This window comes from Gouania willdenowi, chromosome 20 (genome assembly GCF_900634775.1).
Source record: "Gouania willdenowi chromosome 20, fGouWil2.1, whole genome shotgun sequence".
NCBI lineage: Eukaryota > Metazoa > Chordata > Actinopteri > Blenniiformes > Gobiesocidae > Gouania > Gouania willdenowi.
Window position 1 is genome coordinate 21,432,493 of NC_041063.1, and position 21,372 is coordinate 21,453,864.

Consider the following 21,372-nt stretch of genomic DNA (forward strand, 5'->3'; position numbering starts at 1 on the left):
ATTTTTAAGCAGATGAGGTCATAGATTTTGCTTTAGCGCCCCCTAGTGCCTTAAAATTAAGCCTTTTTTTGCTTGGCAAGTTTGCAAAGTTTGAAAATTCAAAACTCTTCATTTTATTTTCAATTCAAGTGCAAAACTAGTCTCTAAAATTTATATGAAACAAAATAACATTTTTAATTATTTTGTAGTCGGTTGAAAATCAAGCTCAAAACATACATTATATATTTAAACTATTTTTTAAATATAATCATTGCATGTGGAAGGTATTTAATTATGTTTTGTGTGTCTTGTGATTGTTTGAAAGTGAAATAATAAATCCAACAGGGCCCAGTATGTATGAAAGTTTTCATGTTTTGATACGCAAGTATTGATTTAATTAAATATATTGTCTAAATAAGTGAGGAGCTTTACATTTGCATATCATGGGAGCAGCTAGGTTTAAAACTGTGATAATTTATTTAATATAATTACAGTCATTTACATGTAAAAAAGAAGAAAAAAAAACAGATTTTTTTTTTTAAAACCACAATGCATGTTTTTTTACGACATATTCAAAATACAATGTAATGATGCCGTTTCCTCATTTCTGTTCTCATTCTCAATTGAACACGTGCACATGTAAAACAGGACTTGCATTTTATTTATTTACATACACCAAGTGTTCTCAGTTCTCCTGAGAAATATGCAACAGTAAACAGCAGTCAGTGCAGCAGCTTCAGTAACAACACAAAGACAAATGAACCTTTTAATCAGGAGGATTTCCAGCCTCAAGCTGAGCTCCGTCACAGTGGAAGTAAATAAAGTTAATGTTTGACACCAGACTGTAAACATAACAAAGACAGAAGCGTAACAAGTAGAGACATGTACCGCCCAAACAAGGTCAATCTCTATAAATATGGACAGACATAGTAGTTGGAACACTTCTTATCATTCCTCGAGGAATAGAAGAACAATGTGTTGTAAGACTGTTGAACATGGAGTGAAAATACACTCTCAAACATTTATGTTAACAATAATACACAAACATGTACAGTACACACAGATATGGGCTTATAAAAGCCACTAAATCCCTCGTAATGTGGTCCCTTCAAAGTGGTTTTAGGAGCTTTTTGAAAGGGCAGTGAACTTAGCATTAAAAAACATTGTTTAAGCTACATTTCAGGTACGTTTCGAGACCGTGACATGTAGCAGCTGCTCCTGTTTTAATGTAAACTGAGGTCAAAGTTCACCACACTCTGCAGGACTTGGCTCCTCGATTCATGACGGACGAATCTGGACAACTGAAGACCTTCCGGAATTCCTCATAGTTGCTCATTGCACCAATAACCCTGTAGAAAGCGCAGTGAGGGTGAAAGCCAGGCCGTGAAGAAGAAGTGTGTGTGTGTGTGTGTGTGTGCGCGTGCGTGCGTGTGTGTTACCTGTATTTTGGAGGACTGTGGGCTCCACTCTGGATCTGCTCTCTGGCTGCTTCTGGTCTGTAGGTGTTACATCTCACCTGTTTGACACAAACAAAGCGTTAGTGCAGATTATTCATAACATTATGAAGAGATTAATTTGCCAATTTTCCAATTTCTGGAGCAGACACAGGGGACTGGTGGTCCTTTGTCTACGGTAATTATGTAAAACAACAATAAAAACATGCAAAGTGACGCCCAAAATAGAAAGAAATGCATGGAAAACAACTAGAATGACAACAAAAAAGACACAAAATGAAACTAAAAACACATAAAATATATAGTTATTTTTATATGACTTCATAAACACGTAGAAGAACAAAAAGCTAAACAAAAAGAAGAGAAAATGCACAAGATGAAACCAAAAAAACACACAAAAGTAAACAAAAGTACACCAAATGTTACAAAGAAATACATGGAACGACAACAAAAATACCCAGTACACAAAACAACACTAAAAACGCAAAATGTGAAGAAAAAAAAGGCAGAAAAATATACAAAATGACACCCAAAAAACCACAATGTCTTAAAAAAATAATACACAAAATGACTCCAAAAACACACAAAGACCCCAAATTACAAAAAAATTGATGATACCTAAAAACACACAGAATGACACTAAAAAGACAAAAGGACAGAAAAATACACCAAATGTCTACAAAAACACAGAAAAATACAAATTAAAGATAAAACTGACAAGTAAAACAGGCAAAAGCTTTTGTTATTTACTGTAGTAATGTTTTGATTGAATCTAAATGTTCAAATAGATTTTCAAAAAACATAACCCTCGGAACTGAAATCATATTTTTGCCCAGGGAGAAAGAAATATATTTGTCAGTACATTCATAATGAAGCAAATGCAAAATGTCAAGTGGAGCCCTTTAAACACAGAGCATGTTGTAACCACTTTTATTCTAATAAAACCGCCGACGTTGGTTTGTTAAGTGGCTGTTCGTTGCAAATGCCAACATCCTCCGCACTACGGCTCAATCACACATTCCCATTTGTGTGTGTGTGTGTGTGTGTGTGTGTGCCTACATGTGCGTAACTCAAGAAGAACAGCTGGTTGTTGTTCAGCTCGACTCCAGGTAAGAGATGCTCCTCCACTCCGCCCCGGCTCTCATCCACCCACCGTCTGTACGCCTGAAGAGACACAGCAGGGAAGAGCTGCTAAGATGCTTCATCAAGACCTCTTCACGTGCACTTTATGTCTCTGTGAGCGTGCACCGTACCCTGAACGCCTCCCTTATCCCGCCGTTGTCTGCTATGTTCTCAGCCAGAGTCCTCTTTCCACGGACCTACACAACAATAGAAAAATCACAAGATTGATCGAAAATATTCCTTTATTTAAACAGCTTTAAATGAAAAGGGTTCCTGTCCATACATGAAGCCCCGCCTCCTCCCAGTGGTAGGCGTTGTACTGGTCGACCATACACTGGGTCTTCTCATTGAAAGCCGTTACTGAGGAGTTGCTCCACCACTGGTCGAGATTCCCATTTTTGTCAAACTTACGACCTTAGCATAAAAGGACAGAGATAAGCGTACACTTAGATTAAAATAATAAATAAAAACATGCACCACTTCTCTTTTTTTATGTCAAAAATAACTCAAAAAACACATATTACGACAACAAAAATACACAAAATTACTCCAAAAACAAACAAAATGACAAGCACACACTTAATGACTCAAAAAACACACATTATGAGAACAGAAATATACATACATCAAACGTACGACCATAACATAAAAGGACAGAGATAAACGTACACTTGAAAAAATAAAATAAAATAAAAACATGCAGCTCTTGTCTATTTTTGTGTGAGCCCCCAAAGTAAATGTAAAAAACTACTCCAAAAACACACAAAACGACAAGAACACACTTAATGACTAAAAAAACACATTATGACAACAGAAATACGCAAAATGACTTTCATACATGTATACAAAACTGCCAATATACACCAAACAACAACAAAATTACACTTAATGACACCAAAAATATCAGAAAACAACACACACAAAATAATGAGAGGCAGGCATGGGCAACTGGTGGCCAGGAGGCCACATGCGGCTCTCAGTCCAAACTTATGCGGCCCCTAAGATAAACATACAAAATAAAACACAGTCAAAATGCACAAAAATGACTCTAAAAAACAGAAAATTACAAATACACAAGCCAACAAATATACACAAAATTACTCCATAAACACACAAGATGAGCACAAATAAATAACAAAAAATATGCAAAATGACAACAAAATACACAATAATGAAAGAAAATTATACCAAACGACAACCAAAACACACATGACAACAACCGAAACAAACAAAATGAGAGACAAATATACTTAATTAAACAAAAGTACACAAAATGAATCCAAAAACAGAGCAAACAACAAACACACATACACACAAACCCTTTGTTTTTCCCCATATTAATGCTCAGATCATTCAATATTCCAAATGCTGATATTAATATTGATAATGCGACCCTCGGATTGGACATTTATCTTTTTGTGGACCCCGCTGTGAGCTGCCCATCTCTGACTTAGATTAAAAACAAAAATTCCATCGGTCTTAGCATTTATTTACCATTGTTGTCAAAGCCATGCGTTAACTCGTGTCCGACAATCACTCCTATGGCGCCGTAGCTCAGAGACCTGGAAAACCAAAGGCACGTTTTATTTTCAGCATCTAAAGCTACTCCACAGTTCACCTAATTAAACATACATAAACACGGTAATATTTTGTTAGTGAACTTGTAGCAAAGATTAAGTTGCCTGGCAACAATTAAAGGTAGCTAGTTGCTAATGCTAACAAAAAAAATGTTTGTCAAAACTTTGATGTTTTTCTCTCTATAAACCAAACATTAGTATATTAGTACATTAGAATAAACATTCTCATTTGTAGCTTTATTTATGTCATATTTATACTGAGAACAAAAATGCAGTTAAGCAAATCCCTGTCCTCTTTGTCTGGCAAAGATCAAAACAAACTTGCAAGGGTCAATTTCAACCTTTCAATCTTTTATTTTTCAAGCAAATGATCTTGGATTTATTAATCTTTGAGGCTTACAATATGTTTTTATCTGATTAAAAATGATCATCTCCACCAGCTTTATACCCCAGGAACATATAGGAAAACTCATCATTAAATAACGCTAGTGGAGCAAGCAAACGATGGCTAATCTTACCTTGGATACTCTCTTCCCCAGAAAAAAGGTTTCTGAAGCTCTCCAGCGGGAAATCCTAGATTAGAATATTGAGTCATTAGTTTGTAGTGTTTTTAGCTTTTTGTTTTCAGCAGTTTTCCTATTTCTTCCTAATAAGTCACTGTAATCGCTAAATGTCAAAACAAATTGATAGATGTGAAACAAAGTCGCTAAATGTAGAGACAGTCGCTAAATGTGGAGACAGTCGCTAAATGTGAGACAAAGTTGCTAAATGTGGAGACAAAGTCACTAAATGTGGAGACAAAGTCACTAAATGTGGAGACAAAGTCGCTAAATGTGGAGACAAAGTCGCTAAATGTGGAGACAAAAACGCTAAATGTGGAGACAAAAACGCTAAATGTGGAGACAAAAACGCTAAATGTGGAGACAAAAACGCTAAATCTGGAGACAAAAACGCTAAATCTGGAGACAAAAACGCTAAATGTGGAGACAAAAACGCTAAATCTGGAGACAAAAACGCTAAATGTGGAGACAAAAACGCTAAATCTGGAGACAAAAACGCTAAATGTGGAGACAAAAACGCTAAATGTGGAGACAAAAACGCTAAATGTGGAGACAAAGTCGTTAAGTTACCAGCACTAGCGTTACCTTAATAATAGAAGTATGAACAAAAGGAGGAGGTACAATGAGTGATTCTTAGATTTCAGTTGTTAGTCTTACTGATTTGATTGGTGGACGAGCTGTAAAAAGCATTCACGGTTGTTGGGTTTGTAAACCATCTGCAAAATAGGAACATATTAGCGCTGTTAGCAACGACGTAGTGAAACATGCAATGAGACGCCAAACCATTGTCCACTCACTCTGTGCGTGGGACGGTCTTCCTCAGAAAGGAGATATCCGACTGGGCGATGAACTTCAGAATCTGCATCACATTCCCATAGTAGTCCTTGTCACTGAAATCCAGCTACAACACAACAAACAAGGGGCTAGGACGTTAAAAATAAGCCCAAGCTTTCGACAAAGGGTTCAGCTTTGTTAGTGTGCTAAAAACCTGCTTAATATCTTCGTTGAGGTAAGTGTCGTTCAAGATGAACTCAGGATAGCCAACTTTAGCCTGGACGGCTTGAGCCTAAAGAAAGAGAGAGGTGTGACCATCATTCTTTATGGTTGCAATGAGCTTCAGTTAGCCGTTTGTTAGCATCGTGGTCAGATACTGTATATTATATATAAATCTCCAAAGAGTAGAAAACAGCAGTTGGTCATGAATGCATCTACAAGTGACATGCTGTTCTCACGCAATAAAAATAGATTCAAAATTATTTGATAAACAAGTTTAAAAATCTAAGAATGCTTCAATCGTGCTTTTATTTTGAAGGGGATTTGTTTCTTCAGCAGAGTACTGACTTCGCTCACTTAAGTTGGTGCTTAATTTATCTAAAGGACTTTTTAAAACAAACTTTATCAAAATGAAAGTGACCTGAATTATTCATTAAATCAAGCAAAGTAATAATTAAATGCATTGTAATTTATTCAGAATAAATATAGTTTTCAGTTTTTTTAAAGCCATTAAATATGTTGTACTCTGTGTTCTGAAAATTAAGTTTTAATTTGTTTTTTTAATTGAAGTTAAAGTATATTTCCATCTCTAGTGTTATTATTGCCTGCCACATATTGCAGTTTTACTATAGTTCAAACAGCTAATTTTATTCATATTTTGTATGAATTTTAAAACATTTTCCTTAGTTTGAGATTGCTATTAGGGGTGGTTTTTGGGTCCTGGAGCTGTACTAGTTGAGAACCACCAGTAGGATAATTTACATGGACCTCTTATATTTACACCTGAGATGCATTTACTATTAATCTAATTGCTAATTTATAACTACATGCTAAGAGCTATGTCTACAAATATGCCGTGAGTTGCGATTGGTCGAGAAGCAAAGTGAGGTCACTTCCATCATCTGTTGAACAGCTAGAAAATGATGCACATTTATGGAAATAAAGCAACGCAGTAAATATTTCTTGCCTTTTCTACAGCCCTCTTCTTCGTTGGTTTGTCCATCCAATCGTTTTCCTTCTCCAACATGTCGATGAACGCCCAACGAATGCCTTCAATCAGCTCCTCCATCTGAAAAACACAATTTAATCATTTGTGACGTTACTCAATCTGTGACCGACATTAAGCCCCACCCACTAAAGGCTAACATGGATGATATCAACATGAACGCACCATGTGCTTCTTGTCCTCCTGAAAATGTGCGTTGACAAAAAGGCGTCCTGTGGCGTAAATGAGCGAGTTCTCAACAAAGTTGACGCACTTGTCCCAGCGTGGCGTCAACGAGGTAGTTCCTGTGGTCACCTGGTGGGGGCACAAGAGAAAAAACAATGCATCAAGCATTTAAACGCTTTTATATCCACTTCTTGTGAGGGATTTGACTGCATGTACCAACCCGGGCGTAGTCGAGGTATCTGTAGAGGAAACGGCGGCTCAGACTGGTGACCCTGGAGAAGACCGTCCTCCACTGGACGTAGTTGGCCACCGTCCTGCAGAAAGACCAAGTTGTGGTTTGTTTATTTTTATGTAGGGTGACCATACGTCCGGTTTTACCCGGACATGCTCTCTTTTCACGTCTTGTTCAGACCGTCCGGCCAGATTGAAAAAAACTCAAGAAAATGTCCGGGTTTCCCAGGGACCCAGAACGCATCTCAGGAACAGTTAACTTAAAGGGGCAGTATTCTGAAAAAATCACTTTAAAATAGTTTTGCTACAGTGATATACATCCCTTTAGCCTCATTCAGAGGGCCAAAGTTGAAAAAGTTCTGTTTCCTCCCTCCCTTGTTATTCCACATTTTGTAAAAAGTCAGCTCCAAACGAGCGAGTCGGATTTTTCTCGTGTTAAGACTTCACAAAGCGGAAACTCCTCCTCCTGACAATCCTCCCTCCTCCTACCCTACGAGAATGCAAGAATGTGAGCTCCTCCCTCTCACACTACCTCACATGTAAAACAAACATAGCGACGGCAGGTTGATATTACAGTTAATATCTTTACGTTCAGTATATAGATTATCCAGAATATAGATAGACTAACGAGCGCTCACAATCAGTTTCACTTTTAGTAGCCGTTATACCACCAAAAAGACTTTTCAGAGGCTAAAACTCCAAAAAACAGGCAAGTTTCGGAAAATAAACCTCAAATGATGTTGTTGGGGTTCTTAGAACAAATGAGGTGAGTGAAAAATAGCATAAAACTGAACATTTAAAAGACCGTAACTCCGCTAGTATTATATCTGAAAAATTCCACCAGTTTCTAAAAGCTGAGTTGCTCCTTACAGTATCATCTCATGACGGTAAATTTATGCACACGTGACGGAACCATTAAAGATGCTGCTTTGTTTTGATGAAATCGTCAGACACACAGCAGAGAGAAGAGAAAGACTTAAGAATCCTCCTGGATGATCAGAGAGAAATTTGAAAATGAAGGAGCCACTGGGAGAAACTTACAATGTAGGAAGTTAAGGTTAGTTAGTCTTTACGTGTGTACATACATGTTTATGCTTTTTAAACCTTATGGATAATAAGTTATTTATCTACTATATTGCATTTTTCCATTAATAGGTAGATTCAAGAAAATGTGGAGTACTTTTTGACTATGCCAAGGTCAGCCCAAGTTTCTTCTTATTTGGAAATCAAAACGGTCACTCTATTTCTAGGAAACTTTCACTCTGTCACCCGACATTGAATATAACCTGATTGGAAGAAGAGATCCTGTACCTGGGATCTGTGAGTTTGATCAGCTTCATCAGGTCCTTGAAGTACTGAGGAGCTCTGACGATGATGGGTTCAGAGGGTGACACAGAGCGATCAGGTTCATCTTTGGACTCCACCACAGCTTTAACAAACCCAACCCAGTCAAACTGGAGACAGTTAAGGAAGGATTTTTTTATTCTATGTAACAAAAAACCCAACACCATTCAAAAATAAACAATAGAGATAAAATCACTTTTTTCTTGCTTTTCTTTATCTGTCCTCTTCCGAAACAAACAAAGACTGAGTTTAAGAAAAGTAGGAGACAAGAAATTTAATTTGAATGACCAAAATAAAAAGGTTTAGAGACCAATGCACACAGAAGTAATTTAACAAAATAATTAAAAAAGATGACAAATAAAAAAAGAGTCAAGAATAAATACAAAGCAATGACAAAAATATATAAATTTAGCAACAAATATTCAAGTTTACCAAAAGGTTTGTAAAAACATCATAATAAAATTCATATTTAGAAAATTTAAATGGATACTGTATCTGGGTAAATCTACAAATTATTTAAAAAAATTCAACAAACATTCTATAGAACAACAGTATCTATACATTAATTATTGAGTTAATTTGACAGGGACAGTACTCAATACTGAACATTTCTGTAAATGTGTCAGTATTAGCTATAGAGCTAATATTGAGCAAAAAGATTATTTCATTAGATTATAAGTTATTTTATTTTGTATTGGTGGAATAGTTTCTATCTCCTTCACATACCTCTGGTATGGTGCGCTGCAGCTCAGCGAGTGTGAAGTTGTTGTACATGTTGTCACTGGTTCGGTTCTCGTATGGAATCAGGATCTGCAGAAAAGATGTCAATTAGCAAAACGACTAAACCGCTCCGTATTCTTCATCCTGAGTTTCAACTTTACATGAGCAACTTTGGTCTCGAAGGCGAGAGCGTTTTCCATCTGTGTCAGCGCCCCTTTCTCTGGAGCTCCCAGCATGACGGCCACGTCCACCATTAGGCTTAGCAGGGCCGCACGATACTGCAGGGACAAAACACACAAAGGGTGCGACGTTCTTTAACGAATCTACGTACGTTGGTGTGCTTGGTTAAAAACAACATGTAGGAGTGGTTTGTGTTGGTACTTTCCCAGTCCTGTGTCACTATGTGCATGCATGGGAACGAACGGCGTGAAACAATATCCTGAAACAGTTTGATTGTGTCCCCGCTACACAATCAGATCTCACATCAGGTCTGAGCTTGTGTATGCGAATCTGAGTGTGCGGATTTGTGGTTCTGCACAGCAAAATCTGACTGAAATATTAAACAAACAACTACGGTAAGCAGACACACATTCAGAACAGATCAAAACGGATATTAAAACAAATGAAACAAAGAAAAAAGCCCACGTTATTACTGAAACCACTTTTATTGTTTATCTTTCACGGAATACTGCATAACGCAGCTAATAAACTCTGCTAATAAACTCTGCTATGAGCAGGAGCGCGCGCACGCACACGGGATGCAGTGCGACTGTCTTATGCTGCGTTCATACCGGATGCGTCACAAAATGTCCGTACGTCCAGATTACATACAAAGTCAATGGATAGATGCGTCCCAGATGAAAATCTTTCCTGTGCGGCGGTGCGATCTGATCCGCACGTCAAGACGCTGGCCGTGCGACCGCGCTCCCGATTTTAAGCACATCAGCAAGATTCGAAAATATTGAATTCTCTGTAGTTTTCATCTTTGAAAGTGGGCACTTAGCTAGGATAGCATTAGCCGCTAATCACACCGGCTTTTTTCTCTGGTGGTTTATGGCTATGAGAGGAAAAAAAGGAGCGCAGCTCCTCGCTTCAGCAGGCAGTGAAACTCACCGAGTTGGATGTGTCGCTCGTGGGCGGTGCTTTGCTTCAGACGTGCATATGAGGCGAATGGGGACATTTTTTGATAGTGCGACACATGCGAAACATGCCGCAAAAGACGCATTCAGTGTGAATGCAGCATTGGAGAATGAGGTCCTATTTTCTTTGTACAGCACATTACTGGGGAAACAGAATCTCATTCATGCTTTTAAATGTAAATAGTTCCTTAAATGCACTGCAGGAATCAATCGGTAATGTGATGAATTGTAGGTGAAATTGGCTGAAGGCATATTAAACACAAAGGAAAACATTTAGTAATTTTTAGGGTTTTTTAAAGCATTTTGATTGTTAATTTCTTTTTAATGTGATATTTATTGCCTAAAGGCTGATAAAAACATCATATCCTTGTGTCTCCAGGATTTCTTCCGTGAAGTTTCTCACAGCGCACACAGGGGGGCGGACGTCACCTGCTCAGTAGCTGATCCTCTTCCGCAGCGCATTTAAATGAGCTTCTTTAATTCCAGTTTACACACTGTCAAAAAGCACATCTTTGTTTTGCTCCACTGATGTGAGGATGCCGATTTTCATCTTGGAAAAACGTAATTTCTCGTTTGACCTCAGTGGGTGGGGCCTCCGAAGCAGGAGGACGTAGCAAGTCAATGACGGTTGGATTGAGCCACCGGATTTATCAACACCCGATCATTTGTACGCTGGGATTTGTCAGATACGAATGTTTCCTAAATCACACATTGGTCCTGTCGTACGACCACAAGTGCACTCAAATTTGCACCTGTTTTCATACAAAGTTGATAAATGAAGTCCATTGAGCGGTTACACTAGTTAAAGTTACGAGTACGACAGGTTAACGGGTGAATATGTCAGCTTGTGTGAGGCCACAAGTTGTAACGACCACCAGTTGAACTAATGCACCACACTCACTGTTTCTTTCTTTAGTTAGCTTTTCTGCTCTCCATATCATCACACCTAAACACAACTAATTCTCTCAGTGCTTCTGAACCGTTGTTTTCCAGAAAAACTAAACAAAAAACTGCTTATTGTTCCGTTTACGTCGAGAAAGGAAGACAAAGAGAATCGGTGGGTCTCACAAATTGAATCCCTCATCAGTCTGACACTCACTTCAAACTCTAGCTGACAGTTAGCATGCAGAGCTTTACTGGCTTATAGAGTCTCCCTCTCTGCATAAATCCCCTTCTCTGGCTTCATTAAGCAGCTATTACTGAAGCAATCAGCCTCAGCTGGCTCCTGTCGTCTGAAATCCCAGCAGCAGAGTTGGAGTCAATAACATTTTTCAATTACAGTTACGTCATCAATTATCGATGTTCAATTCCAACTCAATTACAATTAAGATAACCAGCCTTTTTTCCAATTACAATTAAAATTATTATTTTTTACTGAAGTTCAAATACATTAATCACAATTATTGAGCCTTTAATAATAACCCCATAAAACCTGACCTTCCTATCTTGGTTAATATCTCTAATGATAACCTGTTGGTTTTTGGCCCATGAACTGACAGGTAGTGGGAAAACTTGATATGAAACATATTTTAATAATTGTTAATTATATACTGCATTTGTAATCCATAGAAATGTAACCGTTTCCCATTTTTGGGTTTAATTCAACTGTAATTGATGGTCTTTTCATGCCAATTACAATTACAAAGTCAAATATAAATTATCAATACAACAACAATATATGTTTTTCAATTATGATTCCAATTAGAATTAAGTAATAAGTGTAATTAATTATCAATTACGCGATTACAATTATAATTGACCCCAACCCTGCCCAGCAGGTATAAAAACCACTGTTCATTTATTTTATTTATTTATTTTTATGGGGTTTTTTTTGTTTGTTTTTTATTTACTTACATTTACAGTATAAGTTGTTTGTATGTTATAAAAAACACTGTCCAGCATAGGCAGAGTGTGCGGGGTGAGGGGGGGAAGCATTCCCCCCAGTGGTGTGTTACACACATTGTGGTTGGCGTGAATCTCGAGACGGTCTATATATTTAATTCTATTTTTTCTTTCGCTCAACCCTGGCAAGAATCTCAAACTCCGCCTATGCTATGCAGCATGTCTAACGTCAGTATGTCGGCTAATACCGTAGTTGATGGTTGATGATTTTTTTTTCTCCCCAATGTGGCTGATGCATGTTCATGTGGATTTGTTGGGTTTTTTCTGAAGAAATTGATATTTTGTTAGCGCTTCGAGATGACTATTGTTGTAATTTGCGCTATATAAATAAAGTGGAATTGAATTGAATGTAATCTGAAAGGAGCAGCACTCACCACTTTGGCAGAGGTGCTGTTGGTGATGTAGTCCTCCCTGGACGGCAGAGACAATGTGGCTTGATCAAGCTGCAGAGAGTCAGAGACAGATGATTTACAGTACAAGTGTTAAACTAAAGGCCCGGGGGCCAAATCTGGCTCTTTAAAACATGTAAATGACCAAATAATTTAGTTGTGGAAATCTCAGTAGGGTTGCAAAGGGGCGTAAAATATCTGGCAAATTTCCACTGGAGCTTTAACTTTGGCAATATTTAAAAAAAAAAAGGAAACTTTTCTTGGTGCCTTATATACCACAGTTTTACATCATGTATACACAGAAATGCAAAGTAGCTAATTTACAGCAACTTGTTCAGACAATAAAACAGTAATAATACAATACTCAGCAGTACATGTGTTGTGTCAGTGTCTGACCTTGATCACGTAGTGGGAGGAGTTCTTGTCGTCGGGGGAGACGTAGAGTCGGATCAGGACGCTCTTACTGTGCTGGTTCCTCATCTCAGCCAGCGTCTTTATGAGACTCCAGTGATGAGGAGACCACTGGTATTCCCCCCCCAGCCCGTCACCAACCACAGGCCAGCGGAACTCGGGCTGTCTGAGCGTCTTCAACATGGGTTTGACGTCCAACTTCTCCAGGACACCTTAGAAGATACACACAGAAATGATCAAGCATGATTTCTGATTGTATGGGATATTTATTTTGAAGGGTGTTTTCATCCGATATTGATATCGGTTCAACATCAGAAAAAGAGACAGAAAAAGAGACTATTGAATTATATAAGCTTACATCTAAATCTTCAATATAAGCACTCTGATACATCATCTGTTTAGGGTCTGTTTTTTAGAATTTTTTTCTATTCAATAATATTTCGCATTTTAACCCTTTAACAGCTACCGCTTCGCCAATGACACATGCTGTTTATGTGCACATTAAAATTACCCTAACTCTGTTAAATTTACAATTGTTTCTGAAAGCTAAGATTTACTTCGTAGAAAGCCTGTGAAGAAAGGCGGAAATGTTATTACAGGTATTAAAGGGTTAAAAAAAAATGTTTTTATTGAATTTATTGATAATACTTTTCAGATATTTTTTTTCGAGTATGATTATGTGTAAATTTAAAATATATGTAACCTATTGGTTAATAATAAATGGGTCACTTTTGTTGCTGACTATTGCTATTGTTGATTTTTTTAAAAAAATGAATCTATTGTATTTTTATTTATTTATTCATTTATTTATTTTTATTCTTATTTTTAGATTGCTCGACCAAGCCTTTTCTAACATTCAACACAACACAATACGTAATAAAAGTATGTATGACTGAGGCTGATATCATATCGGTATCAGAACAACATGCAAGACAGCAATATTGGTATCGTATCAAATGTGATAATTTTATGTTGAGGTTAAGTTGACTGAAGCTTCATTGATAACAACAGTGTGAGTCTCAGTGTGGGACTCACTTTCGTTCATACAGGAGCGGTACAGGATCTTGGCTTTGGTCACAGCCTGCAGTTCGTCAGGCATCGAGGGAGCTTCAAGTAACTCTGGAAAAAAACACATTACCTTTTATACTGTACATAACACAAAATATTCAAGACAATTTTAAATGGTAGCTTCTACAGCTTCTGAGTCTGTCAGCCATGACAGAAAATTAACATTTTCACTACAGTAAGTACCTTGTTTTCTGTGGAATAGAGGGCACAGCTTTATTAGGAGATTTCCAAAAAATTAACAATATTCCGGAAAAATCCATGACTAGGCCACTCTGTCATATATCTGACCTCCTTTTTTCCCCCTCTCTCTCTCTTTATTTAAAATCCGGCTCCAAATATACAGAAATGCTTCACATGGATGTTTTGGGACAATATCCCGCATTTTTCACCAGGAAAGTGTGACAAATGGTCAAATATGTCTAATTGAGCCTTTAATCCCGTTTAAGAAAGAGTTGAAAATATTGAACTCTCTGTAGTTTTCGTCTTTGAAAGTGGGCACTTAGCTAGGATAGCATTAGCCGCTAATCACACCGGCTTTTTTCACTGGTGGTTTATGTTTATGAGAGGAGAAAAAGAAGCGCAGCTCCTCGCTTCAGCAGGCAGTGAAACTCACTGAGTTGGATGTGTCGCTGGTGGGCGGGGCTTTGGGGGACATTTTTTGATCCTGCGAAACTTTTCGTGCGACAGACGCGTCCGGTGCCACAGAAGACGCATTTGGTGTGAACGCAGCATAAGGCTGTGTTCGAAATGTCATACTAACATACTACTAACGCGCATTGCTAAGTCAAGTGCTGACGTCACGCGAAAAGGTGTATAGTCATGCTCAACCGCCCCATGATGCATTGCAAGCAGAAAGTAAAATGGGCCTGGGACCGGCTTTACGCTTAATGTCAAACATCCTCTTTTCAAAACAAAAGCATCTCTTCTTGTCTCCCATTAGTTTGTAACCCTTTTGTAAATAGGGCTCTTGTTTTGAAGCCAATGGCGGGTCTCTGAAATTCTCTGAAATATCGGCATGGATTGTGTTCAACACAAGTTTTCAGGATCAAATGAGCACATGTTGATTTTCTACTTGGTCACTTTCTCACTTAAAATGTTTTCAGAACTTTCAAAGGTGGTGAATCAACGGAGATATTTAGCCTCAGTGTGCTTCAGGTTTTTATTGTTGTAGGTTCCAAATGCATCTTGGGAAACTTGGAAGTAAACTTCAGTGGGAACAGTCATCATCCTTATGATACTTACAATACTTAGTATATAGTATACAGTACATACTCATTGAGTTTGTAGTGTAAAGTGCAGAGTATACCATTTCAAACACAGTGGTCTCACACCTTTGAGTTTGACGTCTACGTGTTGCCGTAGCCACGGGTAGATCCCAAACGAGGACGAGTCTTCAGGAATGGGGTTTTCCTTCAGCCAGCCTCCACAGGAGAACGTATAGAAGTCCTGACACGGGTTCACGGAGCGATCCATTTTACTCAGGATAGATCCCGCTGCACAGACGGAGAAGAAGACGGCTTCAGAGGTGACCCTCAAAACAATCCACGTTTCACCCGAGTGTGTAATAACAAGCGCTCCTCACCGGCCTCGATGCACTCTGGGGTCAGACAGAACTCCTCCTGACTGGATCTGTGAGACACTGAGGAGGAGGGAAAGTGATCATTAGGATGACTTGATCATGTAAACACTAAGGGCAATTCCACCAACGCGAGGCGGATCACATACATACATTTAAGAGGAATGCCCAGAGATTAGCTGGAAGATTCCAACTGAGCATCTGAGGCTTTCTAAACATCACAGATAAATGTTCTACAGGGACGTGTTGAAAAACATCTAAATAGTTAACTAAGTGTATGAATTAAATGATAGTGATTGCAGAGGGAAGTGTCGATAGGGTCATTCCCGTCCTTAATCCAAACACAGACACATGATTACAGCTGGAGTTACTCACACATGATAAACAGTTATTATTGCCTACGATGAGGAAAGACACAATATGTTCCTCGCGTCACAAACAAATCTTCACTGACATACAACCACCCACTGAAACCAAAGAAACCTGTCAATGTGTCAATGATATTTGTTCATTTCTTGTGTTTCTTTGCCAGGCTTTCTATGTAAAACTCAAAATAATCATCTGCCATTGTTCTGCTGAAACACCAGGAATGTGTTGGGAAGTCACTTTGCCACAGTTTTTTGTGGCAAACACAAGAAATCTCAGTAAGTATGAAGTAGAAACACTTGTATGCACCCATCTACAGCAGGGGTTCTCAACCTTAGGGCCAGGATCACAAGACACTGGGAAGAGGTCACCAGATGCCTTCAAGGAACAAAGAATATATTTTTTTCACAATTTGAGGCCATTTTTGCTTATTTTTACCCTTTTTCTGCAACTACACCAAACTTGCCATATTCTAACCTATTTTCATGACTTTTGCGCCTTTTAATGCATTTTTTCTATATTATTCCCATTTCTGCCACTTCTCCATTAAATTTCAATGCATTTTCTGCACATTTTTTCCACTTTCAAGACATTTTTGGCACTTTTAACCTCTTTTCACCATAATTCATGCTTATTTTTCCAATTTAACTACATTCATGCCCATTATTTGCCAGTTTAAACTAATCAATCCTACTTTTTAAATGACATTACCCCATTCCCATCCCCCCATTTCTGCCAATATTGACAGTTTGAACCCTTTTTACCACTTTTTCCGTCCGTTTTTGGCCACTCTAATTTGCAACTTTTATCCAATTTCTATGGTTTTTAAAATTAAATTTCACCAACTTTTCCAACATTTTTGTTCACTTTTAACCCATTTTATTTATGATTAAAACAAGGGCCCCAAAAAGCTCTCCCCTTAATTCCATCTTATAGATGGCCCTGTCTCTTCAATGTTCATGTCTGTGTACAACCATTGTCTCTATTTAAAAAAATAAATCTACAAAAATCAAGATTTTTTTTTATAAATAAGTGTTTAGAGTAAAAAAACAAATCAACTGTAGTTCAAACAAAACCGTTTTTTGTAAAAATAAAAATGTAAATCTACTTCTTCAGTAAAAAAAAAAAATATCGGAACAAAGTCTACAAGGTTGGAACATGTAAACAAAATCAAGAGAAACACAATATTTAAAAAAAATACTAAAAATGGAGGCTGAATTACACAGAGCTGCCACACGTTGAATGACATGTGTGTAAAAAGAGCAGTTTGCACTAAACATGTCATTAAATGAACATCATGAGGAGTGATGTGTGAGAACGAGGTCACATGCTTGACGTCTAACCCTGTGAAGGAAGCGTTTCAGTGGAGTGCAGCAGCGTTTGACCTCTGAACCCAGTCCATTGTGTATAGATATAGAGCAGAGATGCTTACACTACACACTGCAGCACAGTGTGAAACACACACACACACACACACACACAGATGTCACTTTTCAACCAGTGCCGTACTACAGAGATCTTTACGACACGCACACACACACTAACACTATCAGACGAGCAAAGGATGAATCAAAGCAGTCATTCCAACATTCCTGCGTTTGCTCTTTGGCTCACATGGCTCGAGAACAGAGGAGGGCGTGCGTGTGCGTGTGTGTGTGTGTGTGTACTTCAGCACAAAACAAAAATACACTTCAATGCCACCACAAAAACTCTGACATCCCATCACCTACCCCGCCCTGGCACGACAATCCTCAACAACTCAACTACAGCGACTCAAAGAAAGGCAGAAAACCTACAACTGATGTGGTTTTATTTTGAAAACTTCCACGTTTTCATCTGCAGTTTTATTTATGGAACTGAAGTTGATGACTTTTAGCTTTAGAGAGTAAGTGAATCAATCACTTTGCAAACACAGCCAAACATTATACTGTACTGTATATATTCAAAATGTGGTACAACTTACAACCACAGATACATTATAACATATTTATAACTTCTACCTTTACAATTCCTTTTTGAAAGTCACAATTAGCTTTTTTCATATATTGTAAAGAAAGAGACTAATGATCGTTATGTAAAGTTTACAAATGTATGTTTTGTAACTGATAATAATAGTACATATTATTGTATTCAAGGTGAGTTTAGATACGTCATATTATTATATTATCCATTCTAATGGTTCTCAATATTTACAGTGTTGGGAATCAAACAAGCTAGGACACAAAATGTTAAAAATGTTTAACCTGAACACAAAGTTAAATAGAAGGTTAGAATAAAATCAAGAACATTTTTTATTGCTTTTATTCAGAATAAATTACATCTTATTAATAACACAAAAATGCAACTTAGGAAGGCAGTGTTTTTTTTTTTTTTTTTTTGCACAAATAGTAAAATATTACGTAAAAAAAAAAGCAGCTCAAAGGATGAAATATTAGAAATATGATTATCAGTAATAAAGTAAAAAAACCACAATGTTTTAGCTTGTTTTTTGTTTTTGTTTTTACATTTTTAGTTTTTTAAACTATTATTAATTTTTTTGAAACCTTTTATTTAACTTTATCACAAAAAAAAAACATTTTAACTAATTTTTTTTTTCTTGTGGTTGAAAATAAAGGTTTTCATTCATTCTTTGTCCGTTACATACTTACATACTACAATATTACTGGTTAAACCAGTGACTGAACCCATTGTACAACTCCACTGTTTCATCACATAACATTCGATCAATCAATCAATCAATCCGTCCACAACGAAGGGACACAAACACTGACTTTAGGCTCCAGCTGAGCTGATGAGTGACTTGAGGATGAAAACACATGGATGTTTAGAGTTCACACACCATTGAGCATCACTGATGAGGAAGTAGAGATAGAAACACCACATCAGAGGAACTGATGTTGTACGATGCAGGAATGAGCCGTGCACGTGCTGAAGAGAAAACTACAGCATGTTCAAAAATACATTAAATGCTACTAGTCGCTTTATTATCAGCCATCGCAACCCTTTTATTTTATAAAGATGCCTTTGTGGAAAATAAATTACGCTTCAATTGTGCAAGACTTCATCTCTTCATTTTTGAAGTTCATACATGATTTTTAGTCACTTCTAACTTGTTTTTAGGTTTATATTTTTTAAACTGTTTTAATCTCTGACCAAAAGTTTAGATCTTTTATTTTCTAATAAATAGCTGCCTTCGGAAAGCACTTTGTAAACTTTTTTTGCAAAGTGCTATATAAAAAAAGTTTATTATTATTATTATTATTATTACTATGAGATGTTTACTGTATGCAAGGGAATCGTGGCAAGATTTATTACCAAAAATAAATGTGGGACGGTGAAAGTAACTATACAGTAACTTTTACATTGAGTACTATTTAATTAAGCTACTTTTTACTTGTACTTGAGTATTTTACGTATTACTTACTTGTACTTGAGTATTTTACGTATTACTTACTTGTACACAATTTCAGTTAAAGTAACAGTACTGCTACTTGAGTAGGCTATATCAGTACTCTTTGCACACGCGCACACACACACACACCTACCTAACGCTTTCCAAACCCAAGCACATGGTTGAACTCTGAAACCTTGACAGTGGACAAAAATAACCACCCGCGTGCCCGTCTATTTACAGCCTGTGTGTGTGATTCAAGCAGGGTGCAAATTATAAAGTTAAAAACTGTATTTGTGTGTGTGTGTGTGTGTTACCCAGTATGAGCGCCAGCAGCAGAGCAGCACAGAGACACACACACATGGCCAGAGCTACTTTGTAGAGTCGTCCGATGCCCCTCTCAGGTTTGACGTCGCTGCCTCCTAAATGTTCCAGCTCCATGTTTCACTGTATCAGGTCCCGATAAGAAAGTTACACAAACAACACACAGTCTTCCAGTCTGATGGCACAAAACAAGATAACACACAAGATTAAAGACACACTAAACTGTATGAAAGCAACCAATAAATCACAACTACTTCCAATTAAAAGAAAGAACTTAAAAGTCCCAGTTTACCAGTTTTGCCTTCACTCCTACGTCACCCGGCTTCTATCCGTCCGTCTCCAGCTCTGAGGACTTGACCCTGCTGTTCCTCCTCTCCATCACCCCTAACACTCAAACACTCCTCCCTTCTCCACCTCCCGCCTTCTCATTTGACAGAAGAAAGAATTCAGGTCCAGAAATTCCCATGAGGAGTTGTTCAATGAACAATAATTAAAAAAAAAATGGAAATATAAGAGAAGAATGCAGGGAAATAGAAAAGCTTATCTGTGAGAGTGGAGCTTTGGCCTAAAGTGTCTAATCTGTTGTATGGAACAGCAGCCTGTGCTGTGGATCAGATCAGATCAGATCAGACAGTCAGTGAACCAGAACAGTCACACTCACACGTGCAGAACACGGATTACAACACATGATGATGATGGTGATGGTGCTGCCTGCAAACATCACCGTAATGACAGGGTTGATACTGCGTTACTCCAGGTTCACCGTTAAACTCTATCCAAACTTTTCCAAAGTGCTCGTTACAGGTTTTTCCACTTCTTGTTGCACTAAAAACACCCATTTATCAAGCAAACACTTGGATAACACTTTACTAAACCAATCTGCACATTCTCTGTAACTCTCATTCCATAATTTCTCCTACATTTTTCTAATTTCTTGTCTTTTTTGTATTATTCCGTTTTGTAATGTATTGCACTCTTTATTGTAAAATGAATTATTATTATTATACATAAGGCTGCCATTACGCTGTCATTATTGTGACATTACACCTGTCATTAGCATGAATAATGTGTCATGAAGGCTGTCATTAAGTGCCGTTCGTTACCCCAACCCCTAACCCAGGGATGTTAAAGTCATTTTAGTTCAGGGGCCAAATATGAACCACTTTTATCTTAAGTGGGCCACAGATTTTAGGTGAAAAAAAGAAGAATTGTAACATCAATTGTGCAATAGTTTTTAATATCAGTCCTTGCTAGATCGTCACTTCAAAAGTTCTTATTTCGAAACAATCTTTTGTGTAATTTACAGGAATTGTTTGTGCGAAATGGCAAGATTTGTGGAAAAATTGAGTGTTCTTTCCACAATTCGCAAATAAAAATGACTGCCTTGATGTGATATTAACAAAGGAAAACATTGTAGAGTTTCATTAAAGTGGTGAATTATAGACATCTACAAATAGATTATTTGGTCATTTACACAATAATTCATGTTTTCTCCATCACTTTTACTGTCACTTGTGGGCCGAAATAGATGCTCTAAAGGGCTGAATTTGAGTTTGACACATGATCCTTCCACCTAACCCAAAAAATGCCAACATAGATCCAAATGTGTCATAATTTGGCAAACAACACTTAATAACAGCCTTCTTGACACCTTA

The 21,372-nt window shown here is 37.5% G+C and overlaps 1 protein-coding gene across 1 annotated transcript; it reads right to left on the reverse strand.

The window, feature by feature from the left end:
- Window positions 1–619: 619 nt before the first annotated feature.
- phex (phosphate regulating endopeptidase homolog, X-linked) lies at window positions 620–20,845 on the reverse strand. Its single transcript, XM_028477302.1, has 23 exons — window positions 20,010–20,845; window positions 19,711–19,892; window positions 15,643–15,699; window positions 15,392–15,553; window positions 14,028–14,111; window positions 12,978–13,204; window positions 12,567–12,635; window positions 9,313–9,429; window positions 9,158–9,241; window positions 8,399–8,541; window positions 7,077–7,170; window positions 6,857–6,985; window positions 6,653–6,754; window positions 5,681–5,758; window positions 5,490–5,593; window positions 5,350–5,408; window positions 4,651–4,705; window positions 4,050–4,117; window positions 2,839–2,969; window positions 2,687–2,752; window positions 2,493–2,597; window positions 1,419–1,495; window positions 620–1,328 (listed from the first exon to the last, which is right to left on the reverse strand). The coding sequence occupies exons 2-23, from the start codon at window positions 19,832–19,834 to the stop codon at window positions 1,226–1,228; spliced, it is 2,238 nt and encodes a 745-aa protein (XP_028333103.1). The 5' UTR covers window positions 19,835–19,892; window positions 20,010–20,845; the 3' UTR covers window positions 620–1,225.
- Window positions 20,846–21,372: the final 527 nt, after the last annotated feature.